The following is a 23,600-nucleotide window of genomic DNA, read 5'->3' as shown; positions in this document are numbered from 1 at the left end:
CCCACTTAGTGAGGTGCTGAGTTCTCGCAGATGTAGATGTAGCCTGGCTGTTGTACTGTATCCACTGGTCTCTCTCTTAGGAATAGTTGTATTTGTTGTATTTTCAAAAATATATATTGTTTTGAGAGGAGATTTCCACTGCCCTACTCATGCTGCCATCTTGGTTTCTCTCTTCTAACCTCTGGTTTTTAATCCTGGAATTGAGACCTTTATAAGGGTAGAAATAAGATTACCATATATCACAGCTTGCCCGAGGCAGTTGTGTGACTTACTTCCCTGTGAGGCAAGTCTTGATATATGGTCCTTCTCGTCAGTGCATAATGAGTAGTAGTGTCACTTTTACAGCTCAGCTTGGGACAATGAACTATACAGTCACTGTAAATATAAACCTTCTCACACTGACACAGGAGGATTAGAGCAGAAAAGCTCACAAACATGCCTCTGCAGCCCCTGGGACCACATAACCATGGGCACACTGGTACAAAGGGAGACAACATGGCCACCACAGACCACCACACATGCACACAGAAGCTGGGAGGTTGGGCAGCAATGTGTGCAAATGGGCTCCGAGGGGCTTTTCCTGACTGGAGACTGGGGTTGAGGGACTCAGAGTTTCACACCTGAGTTCACATACTTTAGTTGAAGTTGCTACAAATTTCGAAGTCCCCAACACGGACCTCTGATGTGTCATAACAGGATTCCAGCTGCCTAGAAGGCATATTTGTGGAGCAACATGGCTGCCCATTTCCTGAGAAGGAAACTGAGGCTCAGAGGCATTAAGGTAGCCTGCCCACATTTATGTTGCTAGTGAGTGGCAGAGTCAGGATTTAAATCCACATTTGTCTGCCTTTTCAGTTCACACCCTTGTTGCTAGAAAACCTAGTGAAGAATGTGGTCCTGGGATGCAAGAGATGAAGCAGTATAAGAAAGAACTGAATGACCTATAATATACCATCAAATCTAATCCCACACTTGGTAAGTCAGATAAGTACTGAAAACATCCAGTAGACTAGCCACAAGGACATCATAGGGGACCTTGATGAGAATGCTTTCAGTAGAACTCAGGCCAGATTGCATAAAGCTGAGGACAGACTGGGGAAGAAAGAAGTGGAAACAGTGAATGGAGAGTATTCAAAAAATTTAGATTTGAAGGAAAGAAAATAAGATAGTAGCTATACAGAGGGAATAATCTAGTGTCTAGGGAGGGATTTTTCTTGTTATAAAAGTAACATGTTTAATGTAGAAGACTTAGATGGTATTGATGAATCAAAGGTATCCCACGAACCAGAAATAATCCCAGGTAACATTTTGGCATTTTTTTTCTGGCCCATCATCATCCTATATACACAGGCACACATTTTTACAAAAATGTTATCAACAATTCATGTTGTTTTGTAGCTTGTTTTTCAATTAAAATAACATTATAATCCCTTTGCCATAATAAATGTGCTGTGTATCGTTATAATAACTGCTTGATATTCCTACAGTTTGTTTTGAAATAATTTTCACTGCCAATCCCCTCCTGTCCCCCCTTCCCTTCTTTACTCTTCTCTTCTCTTTTTTCTTCCCTTCCCTTCTCTTCCCTCCAATACTCCACACCAGCTATTGTGCAGTGGAAGTGTAATTAATTCAGTCAAAATAGAATTTTGAAGAAAATATGAAAAAATATCAGAGAAATACTTTCCTGAAAAGTGAATTTGTTTTTTTAAGCGAATGATACTTGAGCACATTTATACCTAGCAGTGTATGTGTGGTGTGTGTGTGTGTGTGTGTGTGTGTGTGTGTGTGTGTGTGTGTGTGTGGAACAGAGAAGCTAGTAGAGAGGGAAAGGGTGAACATACAGCTAGCGGGCAGGAAAGGAGGGTTGTCAAATACTGGATCAAACTCCCTGAGAAGGAAGGAGGATACAAAGCATAGATGCCATGATTAAACTTAGACAGCTGCCTACAAGTCTGTGAGGGTTATGTTGTGGTAAAGGGGGAGGCCAGGCTATCTATCTGCTGAGAGACAGGGGGAAGGGAACTTTGGAAAACTGAGGTAGAGCTGAACTGGCTTCTTGGGTGAATGGGACAGAATGCGGGCAAAGGGCATGCAAAGGATGCATGGCGTATGCAAAGCCCAGTTAAGGCTGAAGCCAGTCCCCTTGCATTGGAGGTAGACATTTTGGGTTGATCTAAGTTTGGGGTTCTGCTACTATACAGGTACAGATGGACCAGCAGCTAGGCAGTTTGAAAATATTGGCCAGATAGTAGTCTTGGGTGGGAATAAAGAAGAGAGGACTGATAGATTGCTTGGGAAACAATGGAAGGGTCAAAGGACCAGAGGGTTAAAGGAGAATAACTGCAGTGACAATGAGGACATGAACACTAGAGAGAGATAGGTTTTGGTCAGAGAAATGGAACTGTAGTTGCCAAGGATGCTACAACTCCAGGACACAAGGTCCCTCTTCTGGGACCAATGCCACTCCAGGTCCTGCCAGTGCAGAAACTATAACCTCTGGGTTTGCCACCATGTTTGTCCGAATAGGCAGAGACTCTAGTTACCAAGCTGAGAGAATTCTGGCCATTAGGCCCAGTTTCCACTCTTCTCCACGATCCGCTGAGACTAAATTCACTGGGCCCTCACCCTGGGTGTCATCCTTCCTCTTCCCCCGGCATCTATTCCACTGCCATCCCCATAATGCCATGTAACTCCTTGCTCTGAATCCAGTGCTCTACTCTTTCCCCAGGCCCAGAAATTTTCCTCTGTACAATTTTCCTCACTAAAACTCCCTCACCAAATCCAGCAAATCCTCCTATATCCTCGGACTCTTAATCAAGAGTTCCCTTCATTCCCTGACCTTAAGTGAAAACTGGTGGCTACCACTGCCACCCTCTGGAGTAGGATTTATCTTTTCTGTCCTCACACAAGATGAAGGGTGGGACAGGTGTTCTGCCAGCTCCGCATTTCTGCTTTCAAACCATTACTTCCCTATGCTACTGAAACAAACAAAAAAAAAACTGTAAAAACTAAACTTGAACCTTTGAGACCATTTAATCATATGCCATCTTCCCCTTGGCCACACATCAAACTACCTTTGGGCCACTTCTGTTTACTTACAAAGGATGTTGGTCCCTGGTTCATGGCCTTTCTTCCCACCTCAAGGCCTGGCACTGTCTTGAGTGATTTCAACACCCCCAAGGATAACCCCTCCAATATCTTGGCTCCTTGGCCTCCTCATCTCCAAAGACCTTCTCTTTCACCTTAGTCACACACGCTCATAGCCACACCCCAGATCTTGCTGTTACCTGAAACTGCTTTATTCCCAAAGTTATGAATTTAGCATCCCAGTCTCCAGTGACAACTCCTATTCCTAGTTTTTCAACTAGCACTACAATCATTCCTCAGCTTCCACTGCCCACGGATTCCTCTATTTCTGCCCAGGCTATGGGGTCTCTTCTTTTTTATTTCTCTCATTACCTACCTTAGATGTCATGATTCATCATTTCAGTAACATTCTTGCCAATACTAAATTTCCTTGCCTTGAACTTGTTTTATAAAATCTCTACCCTGCTAAACCCAACTCGGTTTTTTTTTGTACCTGCACCTGAGCACTGCTAGAGAAATTCACACGACAGGGTATACTGATTTGCAAGAAATTCAAGATCATCAATTCCAAATAGGCCTACCACACCAGCAGACAATCCTAGTAAATTTCTCTGGTTAACTCATTTTCCAGAACAAATATTTCAAATCTTCTCTCTCTTGAAACCCCAGTTCTCCCTCCCATACTGCCTTCCTTGCCTCATATCCACACCTGCTCTCAGTGGGTTTTCTGGCATCACAGAGAAAATTACCTGCTTCTATTTTCATCTTACTGTCTTCTGTCACGTTAGTAAAAGGTGTTACTACCCTCCCATGGCAATCCCACTATGCACACTTTTGACCCACTGTGTGCTATCTTTCAGAAGCCTTACACATTGATGAGCCCTTACCTTTCCTATTTGTTCAGTTTTCCCCTGTCCATTGGATCCTTCCCAGAAGGTTTAGACATGTTTGTCTCCATTAAAAACAAAGAAACAAAAAACTTGCTTAACCCCAACTTCACACAAGCTATCACTTTCTCCTTCCCAACAAAATTCTTGAGAGAGTTGTCTCTTACTATCATTGTTTGTTACCTTCTGTTTACACCTAAGTCCACTTCCATCTGGTTTCCAGTCCCTTTGCTACAGCAACACATCTGCCTCTAGGTTGTCAAAACTATTGGGCATTTTTCACTTATCTTGTTAGACTTCTTAGAAGCATTTGACCAGTTAATCACTTCCTCCTTCTTGAAATGCCCACCTCCCTTGGCTTTTTTTAAACTGAATTTATTATTTTGAGATAATTGTAGAATTGCATGTGGCTGTAAGAAACAATACAGAGATCTCATGCACACTTCACCCAGTTTTTCCCAATGGTAACATCCTGTAAAACTATAGTACAATATCCTAACCAGAACATTGACATCAGTAGTTAAAATCCCGAACAGTTCCATGGCCACAAGGAATTCTCGCAGGGCCCTTTTATAGCCACACACCACTTCTCTCCAATATCCTTGCTCTCCCCCATCCCTTCCTCAACCACTAATTTGTCTTCCATTTGCAAATTTTCCTTTTTGAGAATGTTTTCTAAATGAAACCATGAAATGTAACTTCTTGAGACTGGCTTTTATCATTCAGCATAATTGACTATGAAAAATTCATCCAAGTTATTGAATATATCAATATTTCATTCCTTTTTATTGCTTAGTATTCCAGGGTATGGATGTACCACAGTTTGTTTAACTGGTTCTCTATTCATCTGTTGAAGGATATTTGGGCTGTTTCCAGTTTGGAGTAATTACAAATAAAACTTCAGTGAACACTCATGTATACATTTTCTTCAAAAAATTCTTTTTGAGGTATAACTGACATACAAAATTTGTATGTATATAATATATATAACTTAGTTACATGATAATTATATGCCTGTGAAGCCATCACAACAACCTATTACATAAATTTATCCATCACCTCTGAAAGTTTCCTCCTGCCCTTTTATTTATTATTAATTTGTTTGTGTGTGTGTATGTGTGTGGATATGAATTTCCATTTCTCTGGGATAAATGCCCATGAGTAAAATTATTTGGTAATATGTTCTTTGTATATTTAGTTTTTTTAATAAAAAAACTGCTAAACTATTATCCAGAGTGACTGTACCATTTCATATTCCCACCAGCTATGTATGAGTGATTGTTTCTCTTCATCATTATCAGCATTTGGTGTTATAACTGTTTATTTTTGCCATTCTTAGGTGTGTAGTGGTATTTTATTGTGGTTCTATTTGCATTTTTCTAATGGCTAATGATGTTCAACATCATTTCAATGTGCTTCCATGTGATGTTTATATATCCTCATTAGTGAAATGTCTGTTCATATCTTTTGCCCATTTTCTAATTGGATTATCTGGTTTTTTTACTGTTGAGTTTTACAAGTTCTGTATATATTTAAGATATGATCCCTTTCTTGGGTGCATGGCTTAAAATTTTTTCTTCTGGCTTGTATCTTGTTTTTTCATTCCTTAACAGAGTCTTTTGCAGAGCAAAATGTTTTAATTTTTTTAAATTTTGCATAGCTCTAGATCCCAAAGATATTTTATGTTTTTCTAAAGTTTATAGTTTTGCATTTACATTTGAATTTGTGATTCATTTAGCTTTTGTATAAGGTGTAAGGTTTAGTCTGAGATTCATTTTTTTTGGCACCTATGAATATCCAATTGCTCCAACACCATTTGTTTAAAAGGTTATTCTTCCTCAATTGAACTGCATTGAAAAAAAGGGCATATTTGTGTGAGTCTATTTTTACGGTCTATTTCTCCATTCTGTTTCAATGATCTATGTATCTATCTCTCTTCCAATGCCACACTGTCTTGATTACTATAACTGTGTAGTAAGGCTTAATAAATGATGTCTGTTTTGCTTACCATTGTATCCTCAGCTCCTTGAATAGGGTCTAGAAAATTACAGATACACGTTTTTAAGTATTTTTGAGGTAGAGCAGTTATGGATAAGGACAATGTCATGAGCTATGCTGTCTAATAGAACATTCTTCTGTGACAGAAATGTTCTCTATCTGCATTATCTAATATGATAGCCAATAGCCACATGTGGCTATTGAGGCCTTGAAATATGGTTAATGCAACTGAGGAGCTAATTTTAAATTTGTATTTAATTTTAACTTAAATTTAAATAGCCACATGTGGCTAGTGGCTACTATATTGTACCACACAGGTCCAGAGGGTAGCCATGAAAGAGTGTGACAAAATGAAGAGAGTCCAAGATCATTAGATTTTAAGAATAGCTAGGCCAAAGATTTGGATGAATAAACCAGGTGAACAGCGAAGCCCCCCAGGACAATGACATAAATGTTGGCAAGGATGGCTGTGTGCTAGAGGCTGAAAGACTTGGATTACTTTGGGGGCATGACCAGTGCCTGGACAACAGAGATGAGGAGTGGTAAGTGATTGATTCAGCTGGCATGTGACTTAACGTTGTGTTTCTAGCAGGGCAGAGAAATAATGGCCTGGAAGCTGCCTCAGAAAAGTAGGATGATGATTCCTTCCTGCAGTTCCTATAAATGAGTGTCCTTGGCAAAATGCCAGAATCAGTTAGGACAAGGAGGAACAAGTAGCATTTGGTAACAAGGAAGAACATATAGGAGAGCTTGTTGTCACAAAACCAAGGATCTGGGGGACACAGTGGAAATATTTGTAAAGAGGAGTCATGGGAAGAAAGGCTGGGGAGAAGAGGCACAACTGAGTCCGAGAACAAGAGAGATCATGTCAGCAAGGCTGCTCTCCAAAACTGCTGAGGTGGAGGAAGAGCTGGTTTCTTGGGAAAAGGCTCTGCTGCCCTGACTACGAACTCTCTAAGAGAGTATTTAGCTTTTGAACCATTTTTGCAGGAAAGTGACTTTCGGTAACTGCATGATGTGTTGTCAACGTTGCGCAAAAGTTAACATTTTATGTATTAAATGTTTTTTTATTGCGGCAAAATACACATAACATAAAATGTACAATTTCAGCTATTTTAAAGCATGCATTTCAGCGGCCCTCAGTAAGTCATAATGAATAAATATTTTTAAACATAAAAGGTGGCAGGAGCACATTTGTGGTGGGCACCAATAATAGGACTCTGGTGGCCTTCACTGTTCTCAAAATTCCAAATGCAATGGAAATACAGTGTCAAGCTGCTTCAGACCAGGTGCTGGCTGAGGTACATGTGATCTTAAAGCAGCTCGTGGCTTTGGTTTGTAGGCTTTGAGGTGAATGCAGACACCCTCAGTTCACTCAGAAAAGAGGTATAAGTGAATGTTCAGTGGAGTTCTCTCTTTTGGCCTCTGAAGAACCCAGTAGCCCACTATTCTGAGCCACAGAAGTTAATAAAGCCTCTACTAGCCTTGTTTCCACATCTGTAAAATGCAGTAATAACCTCGAATTGTCATAAGGAATGTATTAGCGTAATGCCTGACACACTGTGTGCTCTCGGTAACTGTTAGCTATTATCATTGTGTTATGGTCCTGATCCAAGTCGGACTTCTGTTAGAGCTATTAGAATTATATTACTTCTATTCAGTTGAAACATGTTAAGGGCAAGGACTCTGGGTACTTATCTCTTATATCCCATAGAGCTAACACAGAGTAGGAAGTGCATACACCCTTGATGAATTAAATAATTATTCTTTTATGTCCACCTCCTTCCTCCAACCCTAATCAGTCTACATGAAAAGGTATGGTTGTTAAGAGCACAGGTTTTGGGGTCACAGAGGTTTGAATTTTGGCTCTGCCACTTACTTCCTGTGTGGCCTTTGGCAAATTACTTGACAACTGTGCATCTCATATATATATAACATGAAGAAAAATGATCTATTCATAGAATTAAACAAGAAAATATAGCAAAGCACAATGCCTGTCACAACTAAGTGCTCGAACAGTAATAATTCCTCCTCCTCTTCCTATTATTATTATTTTCTGTTTCTTTCAGGGAAGAAGGTGTACTTCCCCCACCAATCTCCATTCTGATGGGGACTAAGGAGTGGCTTGGTGAGAGGCAGCACAATACACTGCCTAGGGAATGGGACTTTTTCAAGGAAGATGTCTGAGAGTTGGGAAAACAAGAAAAAAAAATGAGAAAAAGAAAATGAAACCATAAATAAAACTGACATTTGTTTGCAGTGTCATGACCAGGTGTCCATGACCCCTTCAATGACCAGGTCATTACCTCTTTCTCCAATTTAGGCTCTTCCTGATGTGCTCAGAACAGGCCTGCCATGTTGTGTGCCAATGCTGCAGAACATTCCCTTCTCTTCTCACCACCAAACCGCTCTTGCTGTGTATGGTCTAGACTCTTGGGAACTAATCAGGAACTAATTTACTAATCTGAGGTCAGCTGTTAATGGGTTGCTAGTAGCTTCTTGTTTCCTCATTGCACAGTGCTTTTGAGCACCTTAACTCATGACAGAGAGTAACTAATGAAAACTGCAGGTCTGGGGTGGGGGTACAGGGCACGTCTTTGGGGAGAGAAAACATTCCCATGCTACATAGGCAACTGCTTATTCAGCCATTGGGTGGAGTAAGCCTAAAACAGAAGAAAAGGAAAATGAAGTGGAATGGGCGGATACTTCCAAGTGAAATCCTCAAAGTGCTACCACAATAAACACTTCAGAGTTGCAGCCACCACCTTGAGCATTCACACTCATTATCACTCTCCCTGAGAGTGATCTTTTTTCTAATTGAAGTATAGCTGATATACAATATTATATTAGTTTCAGGTGTACAACACTGATTTGACAATTATATACATTACTAAATGTTCACCACGATACGTGGTTACCATCTGTCACCATACAAAGTTATTACATTATTGACAATATTCCCTATGCTATACCTTTCATCCCTGTGACTATTTTATAATTGGAAGTTTGTGTACCTTTTTATTCTCTTTTCCTATTTTACCTATCCCCTACCCCCTCCCTTATGTCAACCACCAGTTTATCTGTATTTGAGTTTATTTCTGTTTTGCTTCATTTATTTTTAGATTCCACATACAAGCAAAATCATATATTTGCCTTTGTCTTATTTCACTTAATAGTCTCTAGGTCCATCCAAGTGGCAACGTTTCATTCTTTTATATGGCAGAATAATATTCCATTGTATTTATATACCACATCATCTTTATCCATTCATCTATTAATGGAGACTTCAGTTGTTTCCATATCTTGGATATTGTAAATAATGCTACAATAAACACAGAAGTGCATACATCATTTTAATTAGTGTTTTTCTTTTATTCAGGTAAATACCCAGAAGTAGAAATACTGAGTCATATGGTATTTGTTTTTATTTTTTGAGGAACCTCCATACTGGCTTTCACAGTGGCTGCACCATTTTACATTTCCACTAACAGTGTATGAGGGGTTCCCTTTTCTCCACTTCCTCACCAACATGTTATTTCTTGTCTTTTTGATATTAGCTATTCTGACTGGTATAAAGTGATATCTCATTGTGGTTTTGATCTGCAGTTCTCTTATAGTGTTGTTTAGCATCGTTTCATGTATCTGTTGGCTATCTGTATGTCTTCTTTGGAAAATGTCTGTACAGGTCCTCTGCCCAGTTTTAAATCAGATTAATTTTTTTGTTTTTTGGTGTGGAGTTGTATGAGTTCTTTATATCTTTTGGATATTAACCCCTTGCTGGACATAACATTTGCAAATATATTCTCCCATTCAGTACGCTGCCTTTTCATTTTTTTGGTGGTTTCCTTCACTGTGCAATGCTTTTAAGTTTGATGCAGTCCCACTTGTTTATTTTTGCTTTTGTTTCCCTTGCCTGGGGAGACATATCCAGAAAAAAATGCTAATGGTGATGTTCAAGAGTTTTCTGTGTATGTTTTCTTCTAGTTTTATGGTTTCAGGTCTTATATTTAGGCCTTAATCCATTTTGAGTTTATTTTTGTATGGTGTAAGGCAGTAGTTCAGTTTCATTCTCTTGCATGCAGCTGCCATTTTCCCAATACCATTTATTGAAGAAACTGCCTTCTCCCCTTGTATATTCTTGCCTTTGTCATATATAAATTGAACATATAAATGTGAGTTTATTTCTGGGCTATTCTGTTCCATTGACCTATGTGTCTACTTTTGTGCCAGTACCATACTGCTTTGATTATTATAGCTTTGTAGTATAGTTTGACATCAGGGAGCATGATACCTCCTATTTTTTTCTTCTTTCTCAAGATTGCTTTGGCTATTCAGGGTCTTTTGCATTTCCATACAAATTTGTTCTGGTTCTGTGAAAAAATGCTATTGGTATTTTGATAGAGATTGTACTGAATCTATAAATTTTAGTAGTATGAACATTTGAACATCAATTCTTTCAATCCATGAACACAAGATACATTTCCATTTGTGTCTTATTTCTTTCATCACTATCTTATAATTTTCAGAGTATAAGTCTTCCACCTTCTTGGCTAAATCTATTCCTGGGTATTTTATTCTTTTTGATGCAGATGTAAGTGGGATTATTTTCTCAATTTCTCTTTCTGCTAGTTTGTTATTAGTATATAGAAATGTAGCCGATTTCTGTCTACTGATTTTGTATCCTGCAACTTTATTGAATTCATTTATTATGTAATATTTATTATTCATGTAATAGTTTTTTGGTGAAGTCTTTAGGGTTTTTTATATATAGTATCATGTCATTTGAAAATAGTGACAATTTTACTTCTTCCTTAACAATTTAGATACTTTTTATTTCCTTTTCTTGTCTGATTGCTGTGGCTAGGACTTCTAGTATTATGCTGACTTAAAGTGGTGACAGTGGGCATCCTTGTCTTGTTCCTAATCTTAGAGGAAAAGCCTTCAGCTTTTCACCATTGAATATGATGTTAGCTGTGGCTTTTTCACATATGGCCTTTATTATGTTATGGTACTTTTTCTTTCTATCCCCACTTTGTTGGGCATTTTTGTCATGAATGGATGTTGAGTTTTGTCATGCTTTTTCTGCATCCATTGAGACTAAGAGCTAGTTCTTTGAAAAGATAAACAAAATTGATAAATCTTTAGCCAGGCTCAGCAAGAAAAAAAGAGAGAGGGCAGAAATAAAATCAGAAATGAAACTTATCACTTACAACTTATCACCACAGAAATGCAAAGGATTATAAGAGATTACTATGAAAAGTTATATGCCAACAAACTGGACAACCTAGGAGAAATGGATTAATTCCTAGAAACACACAATCATCCAAGACTGAACTAGGAAGAAATAGAAAACCTGGAGAGAACAAATTATTAGTAACAAAATTGAATCCATAATAAAAAAATCTCCCAACAAACAGAGGTCCATGGCCAGATGGCTTCAAAGGTGAATTCTACCAAACATTTAAAGAAGAGTTAATACCTATCCTTCTCAAATTATTCCAGAAAATAGAAGAGGAAGGAAGCTTCCAAATCTATTTAATGAAGCCAACATTACCAATACCCAAACCAGACAAATATACTACAAAAAAATGAAAATTACAGACCAGTACTCCTGATGAACATAGATGTAAATATCTTCAACAAAATATTAGCAAATCTAATTAAAAATACTTTAAAAGGATCATTAATCATGACCAGAGATGCAAGGATGGTTCAATATCTGTAAATCAATATGATATACCATATTAACAAAAGGAAGGATAAAAACTTTATAGCCATCTCAATAGACAGTAACTTTTTTGATCCTTTCTCTTTTGAGGCTTTCCCAACTCCTGCCTGACTCAGTTTGAGTGTGTTACCACCTGCTGTAGCCACTAGCTGGTAGACCAATTTAGCTTTCTACCATCTTTGAGCTTCCATTCCCATTGCAGCCTGCCTTTCTCTAGGGATATACCACCAATGGGCATTTCTTGAGCACTCACCATGGGTAAGGTCCTGTGTTTCATCCTAACTATTACTGAGATTGTGTAATGTGTGAGGGTTTATGCACAAATGTGCCACTAGTTACCTCACAGGAGACTTATTTGGGCTATTTTTAAAAGAAAGGAGATAGCTTTCAATTGATTTACCCATATGGTTCCTTTTTTTAAAAAAAGTATGTAAACACTAGGGTGACCATCTACCCTGGCTTGCCTAGGACTGATAAGTTTCCTGGGATGTTCAGGAATCAAGAGTTCTGCACAAACTGGGATAGTTGATTACCCTCAAACTTTTACTGATTGCCCATTATTTGCCCAGCATGACTCTAGGCACTGATGGGTTGCCTTCCAGGCCAGCCTTAAATTAATTCCAGGGCAAGTGATGCTCTAAGGTAGAAATGTGATTGTAAGTGTTTAACAACCAGCTCTGTGGGGGAGGGAGATCCCTGATTAGTAGTATTTGCTGATTTTTGTGGTGTAAACACTATTACCATGGTTAATTTCAAGCAACCAGTATGACGTCATTGAATGTGTAATAGAGAAGAGATGCAGAGTGCAAACATTATTATTTAACATTTTCACCACACAGGTACAACGATATAAATAACCTCAAGAACACAGATGATGGTAAAATGTAGTTAAATAATTAGGAAGTAATTTATTTAGTTTATTACCTTTAATAGAATTTCATTCCAAGTCTGTATCACTTAATTTTTAATAAAGGTATTAACAACTTGCAAAATTCCTAAAAAATAGAAGAGGAAGCTTCCAAATCTATTTAATGAAGCCAACATTACCAATACCCAAACCAGACAACTAGAAAGAAACTAGAAAGAAACTGCTTTCTTGCCAAATTCCTCTTGCTGGAGACAAATCATGCTTTCACAAGTCAGTATTAGTTCCAGCACATCACTGAAAGAATCCTGGGAAAGTCACCCCTTTTCATGATGCACATACATGCCTCTTTCTCACTGGTATGCCACAAAAGACTGAAAACCCATCATTTGCAATTTATTCCTTTCATCTGAACTCTCTGACTTTGGTATACTGAGAACAGACCAGGAATAAAGACATTTAAATTCCAATCCCAGTGTTGTCATGAATTGGCTATATGGCCTTGGCTTTTTTGGAACCCAGGTTACTTATCGGTAGAAATGGAGGTTAGACAGCTGGTGTTCTTAAATGGCTCTGACGTATGTGCACATGCGTTTACAGTTCTGTTGAGGTATAATTCATACAGTAAGCTAGACAAATTTAAGGAGTACAATTTGATGAGTCTGAATGAATCACCACAAACAAAATAATGAACATATCCATCCCCCAACAAATGTTTTGTGTCCCTTTATACTTCCTTTCCTACCTCCCAACTCTGTCACTAGGTAACCACTAATCTGCTGTCATTATAGAATACTTTTGAGTTTTCTAGTTTTATAAAAAATGGAATCACACATGTATTTTGGTTTTGTTATTTTCTATTTTATTTAGTCTTCTTTGAATTAAATTTGATCTTTTTTTTAGTTTATTGTGGAAGCTGTCATTAAGACCCTTCTTTTCTAATAGAGCTGATTAGTGCTATAAATTTCCCACTAAACATTGAATTAGCTATAGTGCAGAAATTTATATGTCTCATGTTTTCATTTCCACTCAGTTTAAAATATTTTCTAAGTTCCCTCAAAAGTTACTCTTGGACCACAAATTAGAAGTGTGTTATTTATTTTCCAAATATTTGGATTTTCCATTTAACTTTCTTTTCCTGATTTAATTCAACTCCATTGTGGTCAGAGAATAAAACTTCTATGATGTAAATCCTTTGATTTTATTGAGATTTTTTATAAGAGCCAGATAGGGTCTATCTTGGTAAAAGTTTAATGTGTACTTGTAAAGAATATGTTTTCTGTTGTTGGGTTGAGTGTTTTACAGATGTCAATTTTATCTTATTTTATAAATTTATTACTTGTGTTGTTCAAATCTTCGGTATTATTTTATGTTTCCTTGGTCTATCAATTATTGAGAAAGGTGTTCAAGTCTCTAATACTGTGGATTTGTCAATTTCTCCTTGTTCAGTTTTTGCTTCATGTATTTTGAATTTTTTATTTAGGTGCATATATATTTAGGATTGCTATGTCTTTATGATAAATTAACCATTTTATTATGAAATAGCCCTGCTTAATTCTGGTAATATTCTTTGTTTTGCAATCTACTTTTTTGGATAATAATAGTCACTCCTTTATAAATCTTTTTAAGTCATAGTTTTTAAAAAATGCTAATGTGATGTATCTTTTCCCTATTTTTGTTTAACCTGTGTTTTTATTTTTAAAGTGGGTTTCCTACAGGCTAAACAAGTTTATGGCTGGGTCTTTAAAAAGACTGTTTCCATTCTCAAAGACTGTTGACCAATCTCAACCTTTTAATTGGGTTGCTATGAGATGATTAACCTTAATACTATTGATATGGTTGTGTTTAAAGCTACCACCTTGATATTTGTCTTTATTTGTTCCAACTCTGTCTTTTATCCAACGTCTGGAAATTGTCATTTCATATACTTTGCCCATTTTTTGAGTCCTTAATGTGGGAGACTAACTCACTCACTGTTACTTCATCACTGCTAGAATTAGAAGTCGTCCATGTTTTGTTTTTCACAGTGATTTATTTGTATTATGGCTATTAGCCTTTAAAGTATGCCAAATAGTTTCTTCTAGTTTATCACTAATCTTTCAATTTTATTTATGAAGGGTTTTTTAATAAAGAGATTTTTAATTTAGACCTTATTAAATCTTTCATTCTTTTCTTTTGGGTTTTTATGTCATGCTTACAAATGCCTGCTCTGTATTTTCTTCTAAATTGTCATGTTTTAAAAGAAGAAAAATAACTCCTTGGTGTGAATGAATTTTATTTTTAACATCAAGTTCACTAATTTATAAAAGTAATACATGCACATAGTAAAAAACATCAAGTAGAATAGAGGGCTATAGATGAAAATGATCTTTTCCTCTTCTCCCATTGCCCATTCTTGTCAAATTCCTCTTGCTGGAGACAAATTATGTTGGCAATTTCTTGTATATATTGGACATATATACATACACATGCATATTTATCCTTTTGTACACAAATAGGATACACAGGTACACACACACACACACACAGTTCTGCAATTTTTCATTTAACATTTATCTTTACCAGACTGAAGAGGGATTAGGGCAGTCAGAGAACATGGCAGGGTAAGTGCAAAGGAAAAAGCATATTAATCTCTGAAAGGGCAACACTTAACACAAAACCCAGCAGACAATAAATGCTCAATAAATAAGTGTTAAATAAAAAAGGGGATAGAATAACTTGAGAAAACTAGAAAGAAACTGCTTTCTTGACTATTCTTCCCATGCCAGACCTGGTCTCCTGCCTGAGAGTTACCATCTCCTAAGGCAGCAGGGAACAACTGACAATGATCGATGAGGACAGGAATCACGTGAACCTCTTGCTTGCAATAATTTCCCACTGTAAGTCTCTTTTCCCACTAGACTCACTGCCTTCAGCACACACATTTAGTTCAAATGCACAGTTCACTTAACCACACAGCAAGAAAATTTGGGAGCTCAAAGACTACACAGCTGAGTTATAGGTACACACTCATACAAATAGCTACCATTAATCAGTACCTACTGTGAGGTATGCACCATATTGGGAACAACAGCCCTGCAAGGATAATGTCAGTTTATCCCCATTTTATTATAGATGAGAAAACTTAGGCTCCAGGAATCCAAGTGACTTATTCAGGGTCACAGCTAGTCAAGTGGCTTTCAGAGACAACTCTACACTTTAATCAGGTCAGCCTACTTTTCTGTTGGTCCCACACCACATTCGCTCTGATTTCACTGACTTTGTGCTGTTTTCCTTGCTTCACATTCCCTTCTCCATTTGTCTTATCTGTTGTTTTATGGAAGCTGGGCAGAGATAGAAACATGAGGTTGTGCAGGATCCATGTTAGGCTATATACAATATGCTGTCAGGGATGAGAAGTGAGTCAGCCATAGGAATCCACAAACAAGAACACACACATGGGGTAGATATTAAAAGCTCAGAAAGGGAATTGAGCCTGGGGACTAGGATATGGATACTACCCCAGCTCAAGAAACTAAAGCAAACATTTCTCTCTCCCTAGGGTGCTCTTGGTGAGCTGCTCACAAACACAGCCCTGTTGTCTTCAGTCTTACAGCCACTGGCCAGTGTATCTCCCCATCTCAACTGTACTCACTCTAAAGGTCCACATCAAGTCTCACCTCCATGAAGCCTTTCCCTATTAATCCAACACATTCCTCTCTTTCGTGAACTGTAGCTTTACTCAAAATCAGCACCATAAGATGTGTTTGTATACCCTCTTGTCCTTTAGTCATTTCAAGTATCTTGTTTTTAAATAGACTTATTCACATGTATTTTTTTCTACTGTTTCCCTGCCTGGTCTGGGTATTGAGAAATCTGGCTGGATTCCAGTCCCAACTCTCCCATTAATGAACTGTGTATAACCTCGAGCTACTCACAACCTCTCTGAGCCTCATCTTCCCACCTTCAAGGGTTATTGTGAAAACATAGTAAACATCATAACATAACATAAGAATATAAGCACTATTGCTGAAGATATTTGAACCAATCCTACTTAGTAGATGGTTCTGTGTAAGAAACAGCTATCACACTAACATCCTCATCAAAGGTTAACATGTTTAGTTAGAACAAGAATACTGCACAACTGTTAAAGAGGTGCTAGGTCTATATGCAGCTGATTTGGGGGCTCTCCTTGGAAACTACCAGGTGATTCCAGGCTTGCTCATTTTTAAAGCTTCCATCTTTCTGAATGTCTCTTCGTGTAAATGATCCGTGTCAATGCTATGAAAAATGAAAAGAATCTTATGTCAAGTCAAGCCAACAAATAGCTTTCCTATTATCAAGGATCAGAATCCCATTCATACTTGCTCCATGATACCACTCAGTTACTTCACCTATTTGGCCATCTACCTCCTCCCTCAGCCCCAGCTACTTTTCTTAGATCTCAAAAGAGAAAATGCTTATCTTCCTCACGGACTCTCACTCCTATTCCTCCTTGCCTTTGTCCAAGGACCTGCGCCTTTAGTCCATTAGCTCCCACTCCTGTTATCTATAACATCTTCCTTCATTCAGCCTACAAGAAGGCAAAAATGAAAAAGAACAATTCCCTCTTTCCTGCAGTCCCACAACGACACTCAGTTATGACCCCACAGCTCTTCCCCTTTACACAAACTTCTTGAAAAAGTAGTCTCCACTCTTTCTCTACTTCTTTATCTTCCATCACTTCAAGTCACTGACATCTGGTTTCCACCCAACCACACCACTAAAACAGCCTTTGACAAAGCCATCTATGGCCTCCTAATTGCTCAATCTAATGGGCACTTTTCAGTACCCATCCTTTTGAGCCTCTCCTTTGCATTTGAAACTGTGAGCCCTTCTTTTTTCAAACTCAATTTTCCCATAGCTTCCAGGATACCTTTCTTTCCTGGTTTTCTCCATGGGATTTCCCTTCTATACCCACCTCTTAAAAGTTGGTATGGGCCAGGGCTAATTTCCTAGAGATGTTCTTCAGAGGTTTTTTTCTTCTCATTCTCCCTAGAGGATCTCATCCATTGTCATGGCTTCAGCAATCACCTCCAGGGCACACTTCTATATCCAACTGCCTACCTATAAGAAAACTTCCCACTATGTCCTACAGGTACTTCAAACTCCACATGTGTGACCCTGATTAAAATCCACTGACTACAAACAGGCTCTTTCAACCGTAGTGACGTATAGATTTTAGTTTTCAATAGATAGAAGCTAATTTTTATCTAGCAAAGTGAAATGAGTAGCCCTACTACTTATACAACTACAGGGTAAGTAGGCATTTAATGCCATGGAAGTGTAAGAAGACCTTTAGAATTTCTGAGTGACTTAGCAAAGCTGCTAGGGAAGGAGTGAACCAATATGCTTAGGAAGCCCAGTGGTCTTCTGGGAGTTAAAAGACCAGTTATTCTCTACCCCTTCTTTCCAAATTTAGAATTAGGAACATGTATCAGGGTAAGCTAAGGGGGTTTAATCTAAGGCCAAGTACCTGGGAAAGGCATCAAGGTCCCTAAAATAAAATTATCTTGAAAAAAAAAGAAGGCTTAAGTGGGATCCCTGACTCAACTCAGAGGCCTTTATCTTTATGGGCAAGGACAAGTTTCACATATTTATACCTGTGGCTGATTCAAGTAGCTCCTCTAGACCCAGTCACCCTGACAGATGAGGTACTTTAGAGAACAATGGCTGTACGTTTGGGTGTGAACTAAGATATCTGTAACCTAAAATATCTGCAGCCCAAGTATAGTAGCACTGCAGGACTGACAGGGATCCAGACCAACCAGGGGATCACCATCCAGTCACCAGGAGCAGACTGATTCTCCAACCGGTTTTGGAAACAAAACCAGCTCCATCTTTGGGACCAGTTTAGGAAAGGTGAGGAGAGGCCCCAAAATGTACTACTACTAGAATATGTGAAAGAAAGCAACTGAATTTGTACCCAGAATTCTTCTAACAGGTCTTACTAAATCACACATGGCATACAAGGCCTCACTCAGTCTAATTTCTTGACACATTCTGCCTTGCACTTTACACTCACTTCTCAAGTATTTTAAATCATGCTGCTTAATGCCTGGATATCTTTGCCCATGCTATCTCCTGAGCCTGGACCACCCTTATCCATTCCTACCCCCTTTTCCCCGGCTATAGGCCTTGGATTCAACTTAGGTGGCCCTTCCTCCAAGAAGCTTTTCCTGACCCTCTTGGGCTGGATGAGTTCTCCCCTGGCATGACTCCCTTAAGACCTCATGATTACCTATTGCATTCATCAGCTTATGTGCCTGTCTCTACCACTAGCCCCTGAAAAACCGATCATATCTTTTGTTTTATTCATCCTTGTCTCCCAGCAGCTGGGACATTTGCCTAGCATACAGCAGATATTCCACAAGTGCTTGTGGAATGAATGAAGGTGAGCTCTGTCACTCTGAGGCCATAATGTCTTTTTCCTCCTTGACCTTCTTAATACCTAGACACCTGGTCTCTACTGAACATATCATTAACTGTCTCCTTGCCTTGCCCTCAGATGCTCTAAATTACTAACTGATCTCCTATTTGTATTTACTATATGCAAAGCACTGAGCCAGGAAGTTTACAAGGGAAAATGCAATTAGGGATAAGATTCAGACCCCACACTCAAGTAGCTCTTCAAAAAAACCTTCTTCCCTCAGCCTTTCCAATTTCCAGAAAAAACTTCCCCTTTTAGAACAGTCTCCTGGATTTACCCCCTTTTCTCTAGCTTACCACCACATGAAATGATCCATAATTTCCTCTCACCTTACTTGGGTAAGTATATATTTCTATTGATATCAGTGTTATTTGTCTTATATGTCCTCTAGCATTCAAAATCTATTTGCACTTAGTGAATGGTGTCTATTTTGTGTGGGTGTGCCCTTTATTTTGTATTCTAAGCTATAACTGCACACTGCTATTAACATGCTGATTGACAAAATTATAAAGGTTTGAAAGTTGGCCTGAAAACACAATGGAAGCACACTGGTTAAAAAACAAAGAGGGAGAGAAACAGGAAATGGTCCAAAAATTTACCAAAAAAATCCAGGTAATAGAATGCCATCATAAAATAATTTCTCCTTGCTGTCATTTAGGACCTTTGCTAAAGCATATGCACTACAAAGTGCTACCACATTAAATTACTCTATATCTAAAGAAACATTGGGATTTATCATTGAGTTTATTTCATTCTATTGACAATATAAATTTCAGTCTCTTCTTTCTGAGAAAGACACCATAGAGGCCCTGAGGGTTTACTATGTTAGGAATAATTCTCTCCTCCTGGGCAATAATCACCACACTCGCAAACATTTGAAACTAACAGATATCACTTTGCTAGTAGAGAATGAGCTTCTGTTTCAGCCAAACTTGCAATCAGGCCTTTATCTTATTTTCATTTATGCTTCAATCCATCAAATTGGCTTTGGAATGTAGAATTTTTGCACTCAGACTTTATTTTCCATTATGTGTTCGTTCTGAATGCCAGAAATGAATGGCCATTTGGCCACTGGTTAGCTGCCAACAGAGCATAGATGTATCCTAATTAAGAGTGACTGTGTGTCATGCCAGCCTGCTGAGCTGGCAGATGGACATTGACCAGAAAAGGTCAAGACCTCCATTCCCTGTAATTGCATCATTTTAACTTCATCCCCTTGAGTCTTGAAGACTCAAATATAAACATAAAGCCCTCTAACAGGTATTAGAAGAAGAAAGGGAAAGGGTCTAACCTTTACAGATTACCTCCTATATGCCAAGTGTTGTACTAGGTAATTCATAATTAACATCTCCCTTCATTCACTCTCCATGCTAACAACAAATAATCAGATACTAGCATTAGCTCCATTTTACAGACAAGGACACTAAAAGTTCAGGGAGGTTAAGTAAGCACAGTCATGGAGCTGGAAGATCCTAGTTCTACTATTTAAGTGAGACCTAGCAGAATCTAAATGTGATGCTCTTTTTTCCTACACTATGCTGCTTCTCTTAGCAATGAGATCTAATGCTGCCTCTTTTCTGCTTCTCTTCCTGCCCCTGTGTCCAAGGAAGAAGCCTATTAGTAATTTCACTTACTCTGAAATTTTGTGAAGGCATGGCCTGCCTGTTTTTCTTTTTCACTATAATCAAACTCAACATGCCTGTCCTGAACTCCTCCCTCCCACTTCCCCCATCATAGTAACTTACTAGAATGTCTGTAGTTTACATATTGGATGCATCAGTGCATCACACAGCATCTGCACTCCAAAATCCTTGAGGTCATTTCCACTTAAGTCTAGCAATGTTAGGTTCTCATTTCTGTTTAGGACAGAGGCAAGGGCTCCACAGCATGCATCTGTGAGATGACACTCTGCTAACCTATGGGAGGTTGGAAATTAGAGAAAAAATCAGTTTTACCCCAATTTTATAATGATCCTCCATTTCATATAGAGCATTAAACAAAAGCCCAGTGGACAAAGAGTCTCTGTGCACTTACCACAAGGTCTGTAGTTTGCAGGATGGGTATTTCAGCCCTTCACACAGCACCTGCATGCCTTCATCCCCCAGGGCATTATCACTGAGGTCGAGGTCTCTCAGGTGTTCATTGGTGTAGAGTGCATTACACAAATCCTGACAACACTCTCCAGTCAAGTGACAGGACCACAATCTGCCAGGAAGTAAGGTAGAGAAGGCTGGCATAGTTTCATTTGCACTGGGTCACTTTAGGAATTGTGTTTGCCCACTAGAAAAACACATTAGAAAATCAGAGTATCATGTGACAAAAAATTCCTTGCGCCAGGGCCAAGGAGAGATTGTGGAGAGGGAAAGCTTTATTACCCCTAAATTGGGGGGAATTTTCATTTATCGCTTCCTTGGAGATTCAATCACCATGCCAAAAACTACTCATTTAATTTTGGGAGCTGCTCAAACATTGGGAAACTCTGCCTGTGGTTATAGTCCACGATACTTACGCCAGATCCTTTAACTGACAGCCAGGCTGTTTTAATCCTTCACACAGCAATTTCAGTCCCAAATCTTCAATTTTGTTATTAATTAGAAGCAGCCTTGTCAGGCTCCAGGTGGAGCTTAGGACTTGGGTGAGGGACTCACAACAAGCTGCAGAAAGGGAACATTCGGAAAGCCTGGAGGGATGGGGACATCAAGGTGGCTGTTAACCAGGGTAGCAGGGAGGTCCCACTGAACCTCAAATACCAAGGCCCATGAGAAGGACAAGGATAAGCAGACACTTACACAAGATTCTCGATTATACCCTTTGCATGCCGCAGACCTGCACAGAGATGCTGTACTCCTGTGTCCCCCAGGGCATTGGCAAACACAAACAGCTCTTTTAAAGTCTGACTCACTTGCAAGAAAGAAGACAGTTCCACACAGCTAGCATCTGTGAGGTAACATGTGCTCAAGCTATACCAAAAAAAAAGAAGAAAAATCAGCCACTGCTGTCATTTAGCTTCCTGGGAATGTTTTCCCAGCCTTCCCATTTAGCTAAGTACTAGCCATCCTTCAAGTTCCAGCTCCTAGCCCACCTCCTTCACAGAGGCTCCTCCTGAGATCCCCAGCCCCTATGACCTCCCTTTCCCTGGACTCAGCTGGCATTTCTGAATGATTCCAAAGTGTTGGGTGCTGACTACACACTGAATTGTGTTCCTTTCCAATTGTTTTGTATCTGTGTGTCCTTAAGGGCAGCCTTGTCACCTGTAGTCCTTCTGATAGCTCCACCCACATGTAGCCCAGTGTTGGGTGCATAGTAGGTATTCTTTGTACATAAACACACAGGACAGTAGTATACTGGAAAAAGCATGAGATCTGGAGACAGATTCTGTAGTTACAACCTTACCATACCACTTTTTAAGTACTCTGACCTTGGACAAATCACATTTCCTGTGATGCTTAGTTTCCTCTGTATGGTGGGGTAAGAAAACCCACCACATATCATTATTTTAAGGAGTGAATTAAGTTAAGTAACTTCTGGCAAGCACCAAGCATAGATCCTGACATGTAGCAGGCAACCAACAAGTAAAACAGTCATAAGATGATGCCAGATAGTTCTAGAAACTTACTCTAATTTCTCCACTTTACAGTTGGAATGTCTGAGACCCTCACAAAGATATTTCACTCCTATGTCCCCCAGGGGATTTTCACTCAGGTCCAACTCAGTGAGGTTTGGATTGCAAATGAGAACAGAGGCAAGGTACTTGCAAACAGTCTCTGAGCTTTCAGGGAGAAAGCTGGCACACAACCTGGAGAGAAAAAAAGATGAACAGGCAAAATTGGCCACTTTATCATCCTACTCACCCACTACCCACAATACCTAGGAGCAGAGAAAATAAAGGCCTACCTATAAAAGAATGCCAATCTTGAATATGTTACAGTCCCCTTTCCCCTATGGAAGAGACTTGTACATTGCTCCTACAACACTGTATAACCTACTGGAACTCAGTAAATACTGAGTGCCCAAAAAGAAAAAGGTTGGGAGGAAGTATCAAGATGATCCAATCTCATTTCAATTCCCTGCATGAATTTACCACTCTATCTCATATCTTCTTTCAAATTCCAGGGGAAAATGCTATAATCATCCTTAATAAACTTTATAGTCAAAGTAGCTTTCCTTTCCTCTTATCTCAAAGTTCATTATCAATTAATTTTCTATCCTAAGAGAGATTCAGCCCACCACCATCATCCATATAATATTCCTTCTTTGGCACAAAGAGCGGTTTTTACTGACCTTCCTGTCTTCTCAATCTTTGTTTCTCCATATTAAGTAGTCCAATTCCTTGAACCATTTCCCATCAAACTTTTTCTTCCATCACTTTCAAGAATTTCTATGATATACACTACAACCTTTGAGTCTTCAATTTTCGCTTGAGTTACCAGGCTCCAAACTCAGTCTTGAAGAGGGTTCATAAGGACACGTATCTTTATCTTCCCAATTTAGAAATTTTAAATAGAGGAATTTTGCAAAAAAAAATGAGGTTCAAAGTGGATTTTAGAAAGCCTTAATGCTGAAGAGATTTTGCTTTTGAAAGCCCCA

The 23,600-nt window shown here is 38.8% G+C and overlaps 1 protein-coding gene across 7 annotated transcripts in view; it reads right to left on the bottom strand.

Annotated features, from left to right (window-relative positions):
* Positions 1-14,801: 14,801 nt before the first annotated feature.
* LOC118931968 (NACHT, LRR and PYD domains-containing protein 12) overlaps positions 14,802-23,600 on the bottom strand; it is a 64,114-nt gene continuing 55,315 nt past the window's right edge. For all 7 annotated transcript variants that reach the window (XM_057495246.1, XM_036924953.2, XM_057495244.1 and 4 more), the window contains exons 8-13: positions 22,630-22,809; positions 21,803-21,973; positions 21,523-21,693; positions 21,048-21,218; positions 20,759-20,929; positions 14,802-16,825 (exon numbers count right to left, since the gene is read on the bottom strand). In XM_057495246.1, coding sequence (XP_057351229.1) covers positions 16,744-16,825; positions 20,759-20,929; positions 21,048-21,218; positions 21,523-21,693; positions 21,803-21,973; positions 22,630-22,809 — 946 coding nt within the window. In that variant the 3' untranslated portion in view covers positions 14,802-16,743. The remainder of the gene's footprint in view (positions 16,826-20,758; positions 20,930-21,047; positions 21,219-21,522; positions 21,694-21,802; positions 21,974-22,629; positions 22,810-23,600) is intronic.

Source organism: Manis pentadactyla, chromosome X, assembly GCF_030020395.1.
Source record: "Manis pentadactyla isolate mManPen7 chromosome X, mManPen7.hap1, whole genome shotgun sequence".
Classification (NCBI taxonomy): Eukaryota; Metazoa; Chordata; class Mammalia; order Pholidota; family Manidae; genus Manis; species Manis pentadactyla.
This window is presented reverse-complemented; position numbering and strand designations above follow the sequence as displayed.